This window comes from Lineus longissimus, chromosome 13 (assembly GCF_910592395.1).
Source record: "Lineus longissimus chromosome 13, tnLinLong1.2, whole genome shotgun sequence".
NCBI classification, from domain to species: Eukaryota; Metazoa; Nemertea; class Pilidiophora; order Heteronemertea; family Lineidae; genus Lineus; species Lineus longissimus.
In genome coordinates this window covers 10,456,901-10,475,000 of record NC_088320.1, presented here as the reverse complement: position 1 = coordinate 10,475,000, position 18,100 = coordinate 10,456,901, and the positions used below count along the sequence as shown (strand labels likewise).

The window sequence follows — 18,100 nt, the reverse complement described above, 5'->3', positions numbered from 1 at the left end:
AATCGTGCATCTCTGCTGTTATCATTCACAAAGATATTTGTAGCTGTTCTGAAGCCAAGAATGACACGACCATAATTTTAAATACTTCACTCTTATTTATAGACTGATAGACCTCTCGCTATAGCATGTTACACATTTCCTTCACAAAATATCTAAGATATAAATCAAAATTATTATATTGAACAATATAACCACACACCTAATTTTAATTGCAGAATTTATCAAAAGATCTCAGTTCTTTTCTGGACTAACCTGTCCTTGGTTGGTTGAAAAGAAACAATATTGTAAACATGTGTGCGGGAAATCTCAGCAGTTTAAAACTCTTGCTGTGGTACCGCGGTATCGTGTTGTTGATGTCCACAAACCATACACTACTTTCATGCTTTTCTGTCAAGTATCAAGTGGTTGCACAGGCAGACTTCTCCCGGGACCTCTCATCACCAAAACACTCTCTGAAACACAAATCAAAGATGATAAAACTAATTCCTCCTCAATATTTTCCTTTGCAGGAGGACTCTCAGTTGGTGTCGCACAGAAGAAAACCTCAAAGACTGCAGCAACAGGCTCCGTGGAATCCGACGACCAAGGTCAAGTTGCATCAACGAGAAAGTCTGGCGCTTCTAAACGATCTCGGCCGATCGACATCGATGCACTCATCCCACCGAAGCCTGAAAAAACCCAGAAATCCTCGCTTTCGTCAGAAACTGAAGAGACCGCGAAACTGACCACACAGGAATTGCAACGGCTTGTACTTGTAGAGCAGCTGAAATTGGTTCGAATGCAACTGCAACGGATTCAAGCGACCACGCCGATCATACATTCAGATACTGAGTGACTCTGACCTCGTGCGTTCAGAAACTTCATGTTGAATTTATATAATTATTCCAAGTGAAATACTGCATTGTTTCTGTTTGAAATAAAACAAAGATTATATCGATATTTGAGTCTGAGTGCATTTATCCTGATGAATCCATCAGAAAAGCTCTATGACATGCTATTCCGAACTAGGCTACTAAAGAATCCCACAAAAGAGGAACCAGTTGCTTCTCTTGTCAGAAAAGGTAAACCACAATACATTTCAATTTAACCAATAGCAATTCATGTCCTCTCTCTTAGGTTCTTCCTGTCCCTCTTTTCGGTTAAGAGCATGATCATGGGCTATACTAGTAGGCCTATCACTCCAACAGTTAACTTGTCATGATCTCTACTTACATAAGATATTCTGCATCTAGTCGGAATTCAGCAATTCGGCAATTACTCGTCGCCTGTTCTGTCCGCGTTGGCGAATCCTTCTATCGCCATCTTCATCATCCTCGTCATCGTCGCTGTCAGTGTCGGGCTCATCGTTCTCCAGTTCGGGGAAGTCATCTTGGTCATCCAAGTATTTGGAAATATTATGGAGCATAAAACAGGCAACAATGACACTTGGTACTTTCACCAGTCGAACTCTAATTTTCCCATTCAAAATTGGAAAGCGCCTTTTCACTTGGCCGAAGCATCGTTCTATGATGACCTTCTCCTTAGAATGAGCTCTATTGAAGGCCTTTTCGAAAGGAAGAACTGGATCGCTGTACGGTGTAAGCAACCATGGGGCTATCCCGTATCCTTCGTCTCCGAGAAGAAGGCCTCCATGGCGAGAGTGAATCATCGTACGACCAACGTCGGAATACTTCCATATCCGACTGTCATGCACGGACCCAGGCCAACAAGCATCAACACTCGTAAATCGTTCAACTGCATTACATGTCGCCTGCACATTGATGGATGCTGAACCTTTTCTGTTTATGTATTCATCTCCATGACTCCGTCGTGCACCCGGTTTCAGAATTTTAACATGCGTACAGTCTGGTATTTCATTACCAGTTTGCCACAGTTGTTGTGCCTCTCTTATATCCTGCAAGGTTGCTGGAAACTTAATCCAAATTTGAGCTTTCGCCACAACATGGGTTAACACATTCGAAAATGTTTTACACACCGTTGACTGATGTATACCCTTGTCCTCGCCAACACCAACTTGGAATCCTGGATCGGACAAATAGCGAAGAAAAGTCTCCATGCTTTCCTTGTTTGTCAGACTTCCACCCCGCATTTCTGGAGAATCCGGCAAAAAGTGAGTGGCTAACCACTCCACGTTCACCTCGTCGAATCTGTAAAATGTTCGATATGTTCCAGGCCGACATGTCTTCCGATTCATGTACAACTTTTCAGCGCGCACGTGCATAAACGCAGCCATCACGATTGATACTGACCACTTGCTTCAAATCTCAAGCCACCTCAGGGGCTACCTTGAAAATTCGAAGCATATACTACCAAGTAAAAGGTTTGTGCTACACTTTATTCATATGGTTCCAAGCATTTGCTTCATTTTTGAAGCAAAAGGTTATTGCTTAAAAGCACTTGCTTCTACTGGTAGCACATGCTTCATTTTTCAAAGCATTTGCTTGGTTTTATTCATACCGTAGCAAGCATTTGCTTGAAAATTGGTAGTAAAAGCAATTGCTAGTTTTTATTCATATGGCCCAATGGGTGATATGAATAAAGACTAGCAATTGCTTTTACTGAAAACCCCATGTACATTTACACAAGGCCTTTCTCTACAAAACTGAAGTAAAATCATTTACTAGTCTTTATTCATATCACCCAATATTTCGTACTATCAAGCAGCCCGTCTCAGTAGGATGTAATCCTTGATTTCTGCATAAGACAGTTAACTATTTTAGGTGTTCTCGCCAGGATTTCAATCAAACGGGGCGCGCAGCTGGCCGGAGGCCAGCTCCTATATTTTCCACATTTTATATATTCCCACATTTTTGGTGGGGGGGGGGGGTCCGGTGGCCCTCCCCCGGAAAATTTTGAAACCTAGATGCTCTGAGGTGCAATTTCAGGCCTAATTCTGATGATATAAAACGACATTGCAGCGTTAGTATCGTAGGCAAAACATTTCGCTTCACGGCAATTTGCGGCGTCACGTCGGTCGGCGGGAGGGACGCATTGGCGGGGTATCCACGTAAATACTAGTATTCAAACCGTTACATGCGCAGGGCTGTTTACTTGTACGTTTCAACCGTATTTTTTAAGTTTTCCGATGTTTGTGCACCGCTGTACGGTCGATATATTATACGGAGAGATAAAAAGTTGTGTTTGTACGGGCACTCAACATAGAATAACCACCTGAAGACAGTTTATACGATAGAAAAAGTGAAGTTGTACGAATAAAAAATTCACTGGTTCCAAAAAAAGTTTTTGATCCCCCTTGGCCTTGCCCTCCCCGCTTGCTCCCCGGACCCCGACATCGTCAAAGCACATGGTATTTGGTAACCAGATAGTGGCGCCAAATATAGATGCGCAGTAGCCAACTGCGCATCCCGCAGCCCGCGGATGCGCAGTAACCAACTGCGCAAGCCCTGTGCTTCTTCATGATGACATGATGATGATCGACGCTTCTATACATGTACAATGTTTACTTTATTAAAAATTTGTAGAGGCCTTCTTCTCGTTTGATCCCGTTGTACCCTGTATATCAATTGAAAGAGACTGCTAATTTTACGCCGACAGCTATTATCATCCACCTGCGGCACACCTGCAAGCACTCTTTTGACATAATTACAACCGCCCCGCTCTGCCGCTAAATCGTACAGGTGTGCTTTTTTCCACTCCCTTGACCTCGTTGCCTAGGCTACGGGTGATTGTTATTGGCCGACCGTCGTCTGCCGGAACATGTGGATTGTAATGGTAGTAGGCCCTACTGCTGTACCGGGTAATTGAGATGGCTGGCAGTCGTGTTGCGGTGGGATAATGATCGTTTAGTGACGGCGGAATGTTTATATGCGATATTTACGGCTGTGTTTGTGTAACTATTGGCTTGGATTTAAGCATGGCGGAGGTGAATTTAAAGAGGGCGGCTGCAAATTTAACAGGGCGGGCTAATTTTAGACGGGGCGCATTTTCACTGCTCAAATTTAAACGGGGCGCCAGCGCCCCGTTTAAATGGCCTGGCGAGAACACTGCGGTGGTTTGAAAAGACATGAAGCTCACTCAGTCCGATGTCACACTCAGTCGCTCATCATTGAAGACAGATGTCCACTGTATCCTAGTCAATTTTGATATGTTAGAACATTACAGTTTAATATTGGCAATACTCATAAAGTTTGAAAGGCAATAAATAGGCAATAGAGGCATTGTATTGCTTAAACGCTGCCTAATTTTGGGGCAATGCGAACATAACTTAGAGGCAGTTAAAAAACAATTGGTACATGTGAGGTAGTGATAAGGTAATGATGAGGCAATACAAAAGCTATCACAATTGCCTCCTGATTGTAAGAGATAAGAAGAGGTGTCCCCACTCGCTCTTCAATTACAGGATGTATTACTATTCTTTCAACAAATAAAATGTTGCGAAAACGAAAATTAAAAGAAAATACAAACCTAACTTTTATTTTTTTGGTCCATAACACAAAAATTGTAACTTAAGTTTTAATTACTAGACGTTTCTTGCCATTTGTTTATAGTATAACGGAATAGTGGCAAATTCCGATTTTAAAATGACAACTTAACTTTTAATTACTAGGCGTTTCTTGCCATTTGTTTATAGAACAGAACAGCGGCAAATTCCATTTTTAAAATGACAACTTAAGTTTTAATTACTAGGCGTTTCTTGCCATTTGCCATAATAACTTTCCCTCTAACATTTCAAATGTATTGAATCATCGATATTTTGGCCAAGAATATCTCCAAGTTACTTGTGAGGTTACACAATTCGTGCAAAAAATATCGTTCATCTTAAGAGAGTATATATGTGAAATGTTACAATGTTGTTTTTTTTATTACGCCGTGAATTACAGTATTAGCAATATTACGTCAATATGCGCAAAACATCACCTTTTTGGCAATTTCTGCTGTATGCATAGTGAACCATTGGCCCAGGCTGATTTTTTGTCGGCTACGGATAATCCAATATGGAAACACACTTTATGACCAAGCAGTGATTAGACAAAATCCATTACCCACACATTGCTTGTAAGCACAGAATTTATATCATTTCGGAAGTCTGGATAATTCGCGTATTCTTCTGGTAGTTGCAGCAGTCCCGCGCATGTGTGTGCGATTGGGCGGCGTTCGAATCCGGTCAATTCGGTAAACTCAACCTGAATCTTTTCCATACAAAGCTGGTCTGCTCCGGTGCAATACCTAGGAAAGTTTCCAAGAGTTTTGACATCAATTTCCTTGATGAACTTGAGGAGATATTTCTTTACTTCCGACTGGACAGCAGATAAGGGGTCTGGGAATGTTAGCATTTCTTTTACATTTCTAAATGTGGGATGTAATTTTTTGTAAAGGTTGTCAATCTGTGATGTCGATACCAATTCAACGAGTTCCTGTCTCCATGCGTCGATAACAAACATCTGTTCCTGTATGAGTTCTTTGTCGGCTATATCCAAAACCGTTTGCTTTAGGTTGGCAGCTGTCGGTAGGCGACGTGCTTTGTGCTCGTTGAATATTTCAAGAAGGTCATCTTGCTCAACGGATTCGAAATCATCGAGGGCTTTTGTAAGAACATCCTTTTCCGAAACGGGAATTGAATTTAGAAAATCTTGGAGAAGATTCTCATGGCTAACTGGAGAAGAGTTCGGCTTGGATACGACCTCTTTCATGAATGCACTGGCGATCTGGATCGGAAAATACCCAGCTTTGTGCCAACCAACTTCAGGATTCTTGCAATAGCACGCCATTTCTGTTGGTCGTAGTCGTGCCTGAGAAAAGGAACTTTGACGGTTGCCCCCACGGTGCACATTTTATAAAAACTATCCCAGACTTCGGAGATAGTATCCCGTAGTACACCCCCTGTGTCATCACCTGATTCAATGTTTCCGTTCGGTAACTGTCGTTTTACGTACAATGAACCACCTTGACCGAGGGAGGTATCCTTCATGAAGGCGTCAAGCATGTCCTCCATTGCGAAACCTCTGCGTATTAGCAACTCGTCAGAAAACTGCAGGTGAAAACCCTGAAACGGATTATCGACATCTGTTGCCAAGTCTGGGAGTTCATCGGGTGGCAATGGCAGTGTTCCAGAGGTCGGCGGGGCACCTAGGGCAGCTGAAGCAGCAGATCCATGACTTAGTGTACGAGTGATGGGACCGGTAGGAGTACTTGTCAATGGGATATATGGTAAAGTTACTGAAAATGTTTGTTCTTCATCACTCAGTGAACCAAAATGGATTTCTGGATAGGCAGAATCCCACTTGTCAAAGTTCAGATTATGGCCTAGATCAAAGCCGACCTGCTGGGTTTGCTGGGTCTTCTGGGTCCTTGGGTACAGCAGGGTTACTGTCAACTGTTTCAGACTTGGTCTCATCCGTACCATTTGTGATGTCTTCCTTTCGTGTACTGACAAGGTAAAATCGCAGCATTGGCAGTTTGGTTTCTTCGTACATGTTTCCAACAGTGTCGGTAGGACCAATAGTATTCTCCTTGAAATCCATTATTTCAAAGTCAAACAGTTTTTCATCACCTACTGGCGATATCCCTCCTGGGAAGAACAGAGCCTTCCCAATGACGAGTGGATTTTTTTACCGACCCGTGTTTTTCGCGTACCACCTCCATTTTTGGCGCAAACCTGTTTTCCGATCCCTGAAGCGTCTCGTTAGATCCACCCCAATTTCAATGTATCGCATGGTCTTGTTTGCGTTGGTGTTACCGAAAGCATGTGTCGATCCAAGCTTTCCTTTTTTGGCAGGATAGTCGCCTTCTTCTACGCCCCTTTTTAGTTTCAACTTTGAACGCAAGCGTTCCAGGAGGTTGTCTATTTTTCTCTTTTTCATCCTTCACCAGAAGCCTGCTGCAAAAAGTTGTGACGGCTAATCTGTCACCATACAACGGAAAGTACTCTTTCAGCTGTTCATCTGTCATCAGTAATATGACATGATGGTCAATCTGAAATTACAGAAAAAGAAAATGCGACATTACAAAATCAGGTCTGTTTCATCACCAGGAAAAAAACACTAAATGTTGAAGTTACTTTAAATAAAAATTAGGATTTCTATAAATACCCTAACGATTCTATGATTCTCACCTTGTTTTCCTTTAATCTATCGCAGGATAGGCCACAACCTTCTAAAAAATTTTCAAATCTCTCCATTTCTGACTGAAATAAATAAAAGAGTGTAAGGTATTAATGGTGTAATACGTAATTAATCTTCAGAGTCTGAGGCAAGGTGGTTATAAAGCACTAAAATTAACAATTCTGTAAATGCCAGGCACTTTTTAGCCTATAATGTATAGTTTCTAGGAAGCTAGGCCTACAGAGCAATCAAAGTCAACAGCAACAAACGGACTAGACTCCCTGGGGGCAGTCTATTTCATCGATCCGTAAACGTTTCGGACGTCGACAAGATCAGCCGGTCCACTGCGTCCCGGAGTGTACACAACGGACAAGCAGCTGCATTATGATTGACCACCACGTGCATCATTCACCGACCTGCATCAATCAAGCATAGCCATAGGGAAAAAATATGATATCCGCTATTCGCAGGTTGGTCTGCGTGTAGGCGTGTTGGCCTAGCACTGATTCGGGGAATCTATAGTGTGTTGCCATGGTTCTATTATTACCGGTTTGCATGGTTTTAGATCATTAGCCATGGTTCTATTATTACCGGTTTGCATGGTTTTAGATCATTAGACTGGTATAAGTCCTAAGCGCTAACATACACCCCATGGCTAACCGGAGATTCCAACTAATTAGGCCCTACTGTAATCATGAGAACAGGCTAAATGTAGGCCGCCTGTGTATAAAGACTAAACTTACTTGTTGGGTCGGTAGGTTCACCACAAAAATCATGAGAACAGGCTAAATGTAGGCCGCCTATGTATAAAGCAATATATATGTTTTAAGCAACACAATAATGTTACTCCCATAAAAAAACTGTCAATTCTCCTTACCACCCACAGAAGCCAAGCCATTGCTATTAAGTTATGCAGGGGCTTAATCAATTACCTGCACTCCCTGTGGGGTGAATAACATTACCTTTTGAACAGCTGGCTGTAGAGGGATGATTGGAACAGCCGGTATACCTGCTGACCTGCTGAACCCAGGTTAATGTTATTTTCAATCCACGATTGCAGGTCACCTGATTTTCGAGATTTCGCGGGAAATGAAATTATAAACAAACGCATGTGTGCAGTTCAAATGTAAACAAAAATGTATTTTTGGTACTTTTGGTTGCTGGACTTGGGTTTTCCCGCAGTTAGGAGCTGGGTATGGCAAGCCAAAAGGGAATTTATTCAGGACATTTTGAGAAATATGTTCAGGACATGAAATATTTATGCAGAACAAACGAAATTTATGCAGAACATGAGAAGTGCATGCAGGACTTAAGATATTTATATTCAGGACAAGAAAAATATATGCAGGACATCAAAATTATATGCAGGAGACGAAAAATATATGCAGGAGATGAAAAATGTATGCAGGACGTTTAATATTTATATCCAAGACAAGAAAAATGTATGCAGGACATAATAAATATGCAGTACAACAGAAGTGTATGCAGGACGTGAAATATGTTCAGAACATGACAAATTGTCAGGACAAAATGCTAATATAAATTACATTTCTGCATATCTATTTCATATTTTCTGAATGAAATAATTTCTTCTTCTTCTGCATGTATAATTTCATATCGTCCTGCATGGTAATATTGAGTTCATCCTGGATAGTCTTATCTAAAACGGTTTGTTATTGATTCCTAGGGTATACGGTAGATGGCGAGGCGAAGGGAATTCCTACGCTGGTGTTAAGCGTCCCCCAAAACTGATGACGTCACCATTATAAAGGTGTAATTTGCCTCGCAATTTGCCGAAAGGCCTGAGTGCGCGGCCTGATCTGAATGGTCTAAAGTAGCGGCGATGTCGCGTCCTCAAGCACAGAACAAAAAGGAAGAAACTGAATTTTGGTTATCAATTCCACGTTTTTATTCCCAGGCTCATATGCAGACACAATCATTTGACGTCAATGTTTTAGAATTCTATCTTTGTCGTTGCAAGGAGTACTTAAAAACACTGAATGTGATGGCACTTCGTGCACATGAGCTCGGCACTGATGATGATTATGGCAGTGCCAGTGCCAGTGAAGCTGGGCCTGTACATCAAGTAGGACTACTAGTACTAGGCCTACACCATGGTGATCAAAACGATGGTGCTGATGGGTTACTGACACAAGTTGACAACGATATGTCGGTATTGGTTCTTTATTTCTTGAAACTGCGTGAAGATTTGACGGCTCGTTTAGAGTTATTGCAACGTCCTCAACAAGCTGCTTTCCCACCCTCTACCATTGATCAGCCCATGCAGCAAAACTGGACAGCCGAGAGACTGAATAGGCCTAACACTATAAACAGTAAGGAAGCCCATCTGCACCAACAGGACCCAGAGCCAGATGAGGCAGTGCCCATGACGAGCAGACATGCGGTGGGTACTGGTAGCCTGCCGCCTGCTGCTGCTGGTGGAGGAGAGCCAGGGGAGGCACTTTCAATTTCTGTGGGTCGCCCAAGGGTAGACATCAATGCCGAATCTGTGCGAAGGATGCGTGAAGTTGGTTATAATTGGCGGACAATATCAAAAGTTCTTGGAGTGAGTGAAAGAACACTGAGAAAGCGCCGAATGGAATCTGATTTCCTTGAGCTGGACATGGAATACAGTACGTTGACTGAGGATGAACTCGATGATGAGCTTAGAAAAATTATGGAGCTGACACCACGTTCAGGGGAGTCCTTCATGACTGGCGCCTTGAGATCTAGGGGTGAGTACAGTAGTAATGAAGCTATATTGTAGATACACCAAGAGGATGTGAATAATAATCTGAATATGGTACTCTTCCTTTTCCTTTATCATAGTACTAGCATGTCTAGCTAGTAGTGTTTGCAACTGGGTAGGGCTAGGCCCTACCAAGAGACCAGACAGTGAGTTAAGGCGGCATTCTGAAAACAAGGAAGGGAATTCATAACAATGAAAATATTCTGTCAAATGATGCATACCGGTACTCTTGTTTGTGTTTTTTTCAGGTATTCGCATTCGTGGACAAGACTTGAGGGACAGCTTGAATCGTATTGATCCCGTCTCACGTGCTCTCCGAAGAAGGCGTGTTACCTACAGGAGAAAATACAGTGTTCCACATGCAAATTACATTTGGTATGTATACATGGCTTAATTGGATTGAAAGTAGAGCGGAATATTCTGTTTTACTTTGTGTAAAATATTTGTGATAGATCGCCCTAAGTTCTGGGAACCATAAACTGTTACAATGAATGTCTGTGGCTGTGACGTGACAGTGGAGGCACACTCACCTGGACTGCCAGTTTGGGCTAATTACCCATGGAGATCACAAGATAATTTTCACGGGGCCTCAAACTTAACATATATTGTAGATTAAACCAGTTAGCTATCAATTAGAATATGAGAATATGTCTCAAGTGTATGCATCATGAATTAATAACAACCAGGTGTTATAATTCATGAATTCATGTTAATAACAAAGAAGCTGCTGAAAAAATTATAAGGCTTATAAATGTTTACATTTGCAGGCACATCGATGGGAACCACAAGTTAATTGACCCATGGTGATTTGTAGTTCATGGTGGGATTGATGGATTCTCAAGACTTTGTGTGTATCTTGCGTGTAATACAACGAACAGGGCTAAGTACGTACTAGAGGTATTAAGCTCAGCCACTGAACAGTACCAGTATCTTTCTCGTATAAGGTGTGATTATGGTGTAGAGAATGTTGATGTGGCAAGGTTAATGTTGGATGTCCGTGGAACGAACCGAGGAAGTGTTATTACTGGCCTATCAACTCATAATCAGCGCATTGAAAGGTTATGGAGGGACGTTCATGAGTGTGTTCTGTCAGTTTTCAAGGACATATTCTTTTTCATGGAAAAGGAAGGCATTGCTGATCCATACGTGCCTACTCATGTGTTTGCCATGCGCTACGTCTTTACTCCTAGAGTTCAGAGAGCCCTAGATGAATTCTCCAATCAGTGGAATAACCATCCAGTGAGAACCATGCACAACCGAAGCCCTAATATGGTTTGGTTAGAAAACATGAACAGCAACTCCAATCTTGTAAACCCCAGTGATGTTTACGATATAGATGAAGATGGACCTGTTCCCGACATTCAAACTAAGAACAATGTTCAGGTTCCATGTATCAACTTGGCAATTACTGATGAGGCTTTACAGCATTTGCATGTAGTTGTAGACCCCCTTAATGACGATTGCAACCATGGGATAGATTTGTTCTTACAAACAGTTTCCTATCTTACTGATCATTCCAGTTAAAATGACGTGTTGCCTACCTTGCTATCCATCAGAATACCAGTAGGTTCCCGATGACATTGCAAAGGATGAAATGGATTCTGTAGGATGCAATTAAATTCAATCAACATTAGATCAGCACTATAGTATTTTGACAAGCTGTTGTTAGTGGGCTTCTTCCATTGATCAATATCATGAATACATACGTATGAGTTGATATGTTTGTTCTGTTGTTCCTTACTACATGTACATCAATCGATTTCTGGTTGATGCAGAACCGACTGCACACATGGAATAAATGAAAGCAAAATGTCACATAAAATCTGTATTTTATAAAATTTAAAAGATGGAATACAAAAAAAGATGAATATGATATGAACAAAACCATATTTGGTACTTACTAAGTACCCATGAAATTAAAGAGAGACTAGGCTAGGCAGGAGTAAGGTGGGCAATAACATACATGTATTATTATTAGTGGCCCTACTCTTGCAATTGCATTTACTGGGGGTAAAACTATGCACGCTTGTGAGATGACTTCATACATTATGTAACACATGGCAACAACATCCAGTTCCCCTTACTGCAACTGCTCCTCTCTACCATCCATTCACCATCAAATACCCCTCCAACTGTTATGGCCAAGTTTCCAGCCAATGGAGGACCTGAAATCATGTTCAGGAATATCACAGTTGATTGGCTTGTGATACGAGCCAAATTGAAACAGAAGCGGCATCCTTAATCGTAATTTTGGTCACTTGAGTGGATGGCTCAGAGGCACAATTACAGTTGATTAAACTTGCTCATGCACATGCCTACATAATTCAGTCTTCCTTTAATCCTCCCCAGGCAGACAAGAACAAAATGACATAGAAAATATTTCCGTCGACAACAAATTTTCTGATGTTGAAGTTTTTGCTAAAAATTAAAAGCAATTAATATCTCACCTATACTCCATCTCAAAATTCCCAAAACACTGCTGAAATTCTGCATGATAATTGGCCAGGTATTACAGGTAAATAAATCCAAACTTGAGAAAAATCGGTCAAGTAGTTTTGACAGCAGAAGCCAAAACATATGCGACAGATAATTTTGAGATGGAGTAAAATCAAGATTGCACAATCTGATCCCATGCATTGACATGTATTAAAGCGAACTGTGCACGCTAGTGATAGGCCACAGCAGGTATTGGAACATCACTGAGTCATACACAAGTTACTGAATGAAACCACATTGTCCACACATATTAAGCAGGCCTAATCTGTTAACTACCTGTAACTAATCTGCGCAAGACTTGTGAACAGGAAATTAGACTGTTCATTTTCACCGCCCGAGAAAATGCAAAAGTAGGCTGAATCATTCCGGAATCATTGGTGTGCACAGTTCACTTTAAACATGGTACACTAGTATACAGAAATTATGACTACCGGTATTCCTTGAATAAAGTTATTACTTTTCCAAATGACTATCAGAAATACAATACTTTGATTTAACTATACCATGACTTTCCAAATGACTATATCATACTACAATGATTCATTACACTACACCATTATCAGTAATGGAAAATAAGTGTGCTCTCAAGTCAAAGACTATTCAAGTAAAATTGATGGGCTGTTTCCAAAGGAAAAAATTGCCTTTGCCCTGAAGACCTCATAACTCCCAGAGTCATAGCGGGGTATTATAATTGTCGGACCACATGTTCTTGCCTGGAGGAGAGGGGACTCCTTCTTTGATTTTTCATCATAAGAATCCTGGAACATCAGAGATGGCATGGCGCCACATCCCCATCCTAACGGAGGTTTCTTTTCCACACCAGTTGCAAATGTCATGATCTCATTGGGCTCAATTCCTGTTTTACCTGAATGAAAGGGAAATATACATGAAAGTAATTACAGAGTATACTGATAGTTCCAAAACCTGATATCTTCATGCCGCTCATGAGGTTTTGATAGACCTGTGGGGGGACTGTATACTCCTCAACAAACTTGATAACTCAGCTTCTTCTGTATAAACTGTCTATAAACTTGAACATATCTACATATTTACAATCACGCCTTTTCCATCTCTACAAAAATTACAAAGGTCCTCTCCACAAAAATGGCAGTAATGCCATGCCATGTGCTTTTTCTCTCTCTCAGCTTCTCAATCATAGGTGGCAGCACCAACAGTGAAAACATTACTGTGAACTCAGGAGCTGTTATGACAGAACAAGACTGAATGTTGGTAGAAAAAAAATACCTACCATCACAACAATCCCTCACGAACTCGACCCAGTACTCGTAGAGCTCCTCCTCCTTCTCATAGAAATTGGACCCCGAATCCGAGAAGTCTGGTTTGAAAAGACTGAGAATCTCATCCGCAGTTGTCTTCTCAGGGGCCTGTACAGTGAAAATAGCCTTGAATGCAACTACATTTTCACGGATCAAATCTAACATAGCATAGTGTTGAAGCCCCTCTTTCAACTCTGCGTACTCAGACCTGCAAAGAAAATATAATTTAGTGTTCCTCCTTTCTGGTTGAGTACTGCCACACAGCATTATTCAGCGTCTGCTACCCAAGAATATACATAGCTAATGTAAATACTTATACTGCTAGTGTTGGTGATTAATTTGAGAGTTACAATGCGTACCGTAGTTCAAATGCCCGTGACTTACCTCTGCCTTCCAATAACTATGTACTTCACCAGTTTTTAGCTCAGCTGACTAAGTCAGCCGAGCTTGTCAAATAAGTTGTTCAGTGGCGTCCGTCTGTCCATCCATCCATCCATCCATCCATCCATCCATCCATCCATCCATCCGTCCATCCGTTAAACCCATGGTGCACATTTTGTAACCATAAGACCTAGAGACTTCAATTTTGCATTTCTGGATACTTCTGGTCAAACTCTACTTTCAAAACAAAATTTGTCGCCATTCGACCTACTTCCTGCGAGCGAGAGTGCATGAAGGAAACTGGCCTATATCGGCCTAGGAGCAGCAGAATTAGTCGAAATATGCTCTAATATTAAGATAAAATTCTTGAAAATCTATTTTATTGAGAAAAAGTTCAAAATTTTAACAGGAGAGGGCGCTACCTGCCTTTTAATTATTTCTGCCGATTCAAATTCCCGCCCGATGACGTCAGCCATCAATGAAGTCTCCTATTTGCCAGTTCTCAAAACATGGCAGCTACACAACAAAAGCAGTAGCTCCAGGAATAAATCACTGTTCACTTCAGCTTCGTAATCGATTGTACCCCCACTTTATTGTGTTTTGTGTGGTGTTCCTATTCAATCAACGATGTAAGGCCTTATTATGTTGGTTTTAATTGAGAAGGTGCATTATAAGCGGCGTACGAAATATCGAAGCGGAGACAAAATGGCGGCATGTTGTTTACGCCTGGAGCTCAATGACACTCAAGTACCCAATTTTCTGCTTAAAAAGTAGTCTGGTAGGCGATATTATCACTAGTTCGTTTCAGTGGTAGTCATAAGGTCTTAACTTTCAGAAATTAGTTCTTGAAAATTTGGCCACATTTCTGTGAAAACGATATCGGAAGTGCATGCTCTGTTCGCGATGACATCGCCGATGTATTTTGAAGTGGAGAATTCCCACAGTATGTGCAGTGAATCGGCATGATTCTGTTCGCCTATTAAGTTTTAGTTCTACGATTCTTTCATGAGTAAAAAGTAGACATTCTAAGCAATACAATAATGTCACTCCCATAAAAATTGATTGGAAATTGAGGGAGCTACGGCATTCTGTTCGGCAACTGGCAGCGCTGAAAAAATACATTGCATACTGTACAATACCAAATGGCACATTTTAAAAAGCGCTCATTGGACAACGTAGGGAATCACCAGAAATGACGTCATCGCTGGTCTAAATAGAAAACTACGGTGGCGCAGTAGAGCACAAGAAAAGGTTTAGCATTAACTTCGTCATGCAAGCTTCAGCAACAAAACGATTTCTCATGAATGATTTATTTGATCATCATCAGCTTGTTTCCCCTGATAGATAAAAAAATGATTTACAATTTCCATCAACATTTTCTATTTTGTGTATAGTCACATGTTATTTAACTGGCAAGGAGCCAAACAGTTTTGAATATTCGCGGGAAAATACTTCGTACTTGTAAATGAGGCTATGACAATGAGTGTCCTCATTCATGGCATAAACTTCATGTTTCGGTAAATATTTTCATACGATGATTTTACCCGAATTTTGGTCAGGATTGAGGAATGAACAGTGGCATAATTATGTCAACCAAAAACATTGGTACCGTAGTGAACGCAAAAGGATATCAAATACCATGGAGCATGCCATTTTCATGCATAATGAACTAAACACCGGGAAGATATTAATGATATTAACTCAGCTGAGCGCCAGGCCCTTGGGCCTCTTGTTTAATGACTGCGCCTACTCGATCACAAGTTAACATCCAGTTGCTGATTCCAGCCTCGTGAAGCAAATCTGTAGCCTCAGCCATAGTATAAGCTTGGAGTTCCTTGTCATCAGTAAACGATATCAACTGCCAAAAGAAACGGTATAACCCTATTTATCAAAAGATTTCACATACTAAAATCATTCTTCTGTGTGGTCATCATAAACAATTGATTCGCATTTAATGACATACCCGCCTGATACATGTACTAGTAATGATAATGAAACTACATGTGCAGCTGAAATTAATACCTTGGCCAGGATTTGTTTTTCCTCTCCTTCTGGGATGTCATCCATTGTTGGGTTAGTTGCATCAAACCCTCTAGTGATGAAGTCGTAGACACAGTCTGCAAGGAAAGCTGGAGCAGGTCCTCCAAAGACAAGTGACATAGTGAACACACGTCCTGCCATGTAGTAGTCATGAGACGATAGCAACTCAGCATTGTGTGTCAAAACATACGACTTATTTTCCAGGCGAAAGAATATGCCACTGTTGTTCATCAAATCAGCAAGTGCTCTTCGATAAAAATCCCTTGATACACCTCTGTCATCTACAGCTTGTTTACAGTCCATGAACTTGATATCAATGACATCATTATCAGACACTTTCAGTTTTGACAGCTCTTTCTTGATGCTGAAGAAAGGGCGGCTTCGTCGAATGTAGAGGAGCTTCACAGGAGTAGAAAGATTTTGCTTCTTCACATGGTCACTCAACACATCATCCACACTTCTTCCTTCATCGCTGGGCATGGGTGCAAACCTAAAGAAGAAACAATACACTGGTATGAGCAGTGTGACCATACAACTAACTCTACATCCTCCCTACCCCCCCCCCCCCCTTTCCAGGTGACTTCTTTAGAAACTTGATTGGGCTTTTTGTCAACCTATAGTGGCTTTTCGTGTGTTGGTTTAGAAAATATACCAAAACACCAGGTATGTTTTATACATGTAAAAATATTGATACTTGCCATGGACGTTTTTCTACAGGTGGAACAACCGTCTCTTGATTTTCATCACTACTCTCCGAATCTACTTCAAATGCACTGGAATGAATCAAGCAGAAATTAATTAGACGCATACTCCCTTTCATCCTCCACCCACAGCAGGACTTTTTTACCTGCAACTCTTATTAATAAGCTCAAAAAGCTACAATACCAGTGAACTAAAAAGGCCTGCGATGACAGCATGATCCAGTTGACTTTCTCTATCCCACTAGTCACTCCAACAAGTTATCATTCTTAAATGACCTGATAAATTCTTACCTGAAAGTTGCTTGATGTTGATAAATCACTATGCGGAATTGGACGTGGTTTTGAATGGCGACGCGATGATGGGTTCATAGTTGGTAGCTCAAAACAGAAAAGCAAAATCAGACTAGGCTATAATGTGTATGCTTATCAGTGGTTTAATACTCTTTAAACCAGCTGTGAGGTATAGTGATCGAGGGACAGATACAGGTATCTAAAACTCAAATTAATCTCTGTTCTTCTCAGCATGACAAGACACAATGTTACTAAGTTCCCTCAGACTGTGGTTTACCCCATGAACAAAAATAACCATTATGACATTTTAGTATGCCAGAGCATGGAGGTATTATCTTTATAATACCTCCATGGCCAGAGGAAGGACTAGTGGGCCGAGATCATGTAGATGAGATAAAAAGAAGTATTCTACCTTAGGCACAGGAATGTATGGCATGGAACCAAAGGAGTCGTCTATTTCGTCTGTGGCCATTATGTATATGCTCCCCTGGTTACACAGCGCTAGAACTGTGGCCCCATCCCATACTACATCACTGGGGGTTTTCGGCTCACTAATTGAGGTTCTTTCTGCTTTCATGAATTTAAAACTGGAAATGAAATAAAGGACAAGTCTATTCAATTCATCAGCTACTAAACGTAAACTTCAAAATGTAACTATACTTTTAACCACATGGGACAAAAGGTGAACTAGTTGCCCATAATGACCGATCTGAACAATGTACTTTTTTTTTTATATACCATACATGTAGTAGCTTTACTCGTGTTTCATAGCGCTCTACTCACCCCGGATATCCAGTCAGTTTCTCAAAAAACACATCTCAAATCACCGTAACTAATTCTTCTTCGGACATGTGACTCCCAATCTTGATGCAACTGCCAACTCTTCTGTTTTCCAACAGTTTCTTTTTGTCGGTGGGAACAGGTGTCATCCCGGGATTTAAAAGGATCACGGTTTTCTACTTCTCCACTTGTCGTTTAATAGCTGTTTTGACACAAACTGAAAAGAATATTAACCTCAGTTAATTCTTAAATGAATACAGTACTGTCATTGGTCAAAAACAAAGGTTCAAAAACAGGGTATATGACCCCCTAAATAACTGAAAC

At 41.1% G+C, this 18,100-nt stretch overlaps 3 protein-coding genes and 1 long non-coding RNA gene across 4 annotated transcripts in view; 2 read left to right on the top strand and 2 right to left on the bottom strand.

The window, feature by feature from the left end:
• Positions 1–835, top strand: part of LOC135497575 (uncharacterized) — a 1,069-nt gene extending 234 nt beyond the window's left edge. The window contains exon 2 of the mRNA XM_064787328.1: positions 510–835. Coding sequence (XP_064643398.1) covers positions 510–835 — 326 coding nt within the window. The remainder of the gene's footprint in view (positions 1–509) is intronic.
• A 393-nt stretch (positions 836–1,228) lies between these two features.
• On the bottom strand, positions 1,229–2,233 carry LOC135498411 (putative nuclease HARBI1). Its single transcript, XM_064788666.1, has one exon. The coding sequence runs from the start codon at positions 2,231–2,233 to the stop codon at positions 1,229–1,231; it is 1,005 nt and encodes a 334-aa protein (XP_064644736.1).
• Positions 2,234–8,340: 6,107 nt separating this feature from the next.
• Positions 8,341–11,352, top strand: LOC135498099 (uncharacterized). The gene is made up of 3 exons (XM_064788272.1): positions 8,341–9,796; positions 10,059–10,185; positions 10,578–11,352. The coding sequence occupies exons 1-3, from the start codon at positions 8,905–8,907 to the stop codon at positions 10,615–10,617; spliced, it is 1,059 nt and encodes a 352-aa protein (XP_064644342.1). The 5' UTR covers positions 8,341–8,904; the 3' UTR covers positions 10,618–11,352.
• LOC135498100 (uncharacterized) lies at positions 9,473–11,430 on the bottom strand. Its single transcript, XR_010449001.1, has 3 exons — positions 11,352–11,430; positions 10,032–10,143; positions 9,473–9,568 (listed from the first exon to the last, which is right to left on the bottom strand). It is a non-coding gene; the product is annotated as an uncharacterized LOC135498100 (long non-coding RNA).
• Between the last annotated feature and the right edge of the window lie 6,670 nt (positions 11,431–18,100).

Coding starts and splice junctions, on each gene's coding strand:
- LOC135498099 (XM_064788272.1), top strand. CDS start 8,905: ATGTCGCGTCCTCAAGCACAGAACAAAAAGGAAGAAACTGAATTTTGG. Junction 9,797..10,058: donor TGGCGCCTTGAGATCTAGGG/GTGAGTACAGTA, acceptor TGTTTTTTTCAG/GTATTCGCATTCGTGGACAA. Junction 10,186..10,577: donor CCACATGCAAATTACATTTG/GTATGTATACAT, acceptor TTACATTTGCAG/GCACATCGATGGGAACCACA.
- LOC135498411 (XM_064788666.1), bottom strand. CDS start 2,233: ATGGCTGCGTTTATGCACGTGCGCGCTGAAAAGTTGTACATGAATCGG.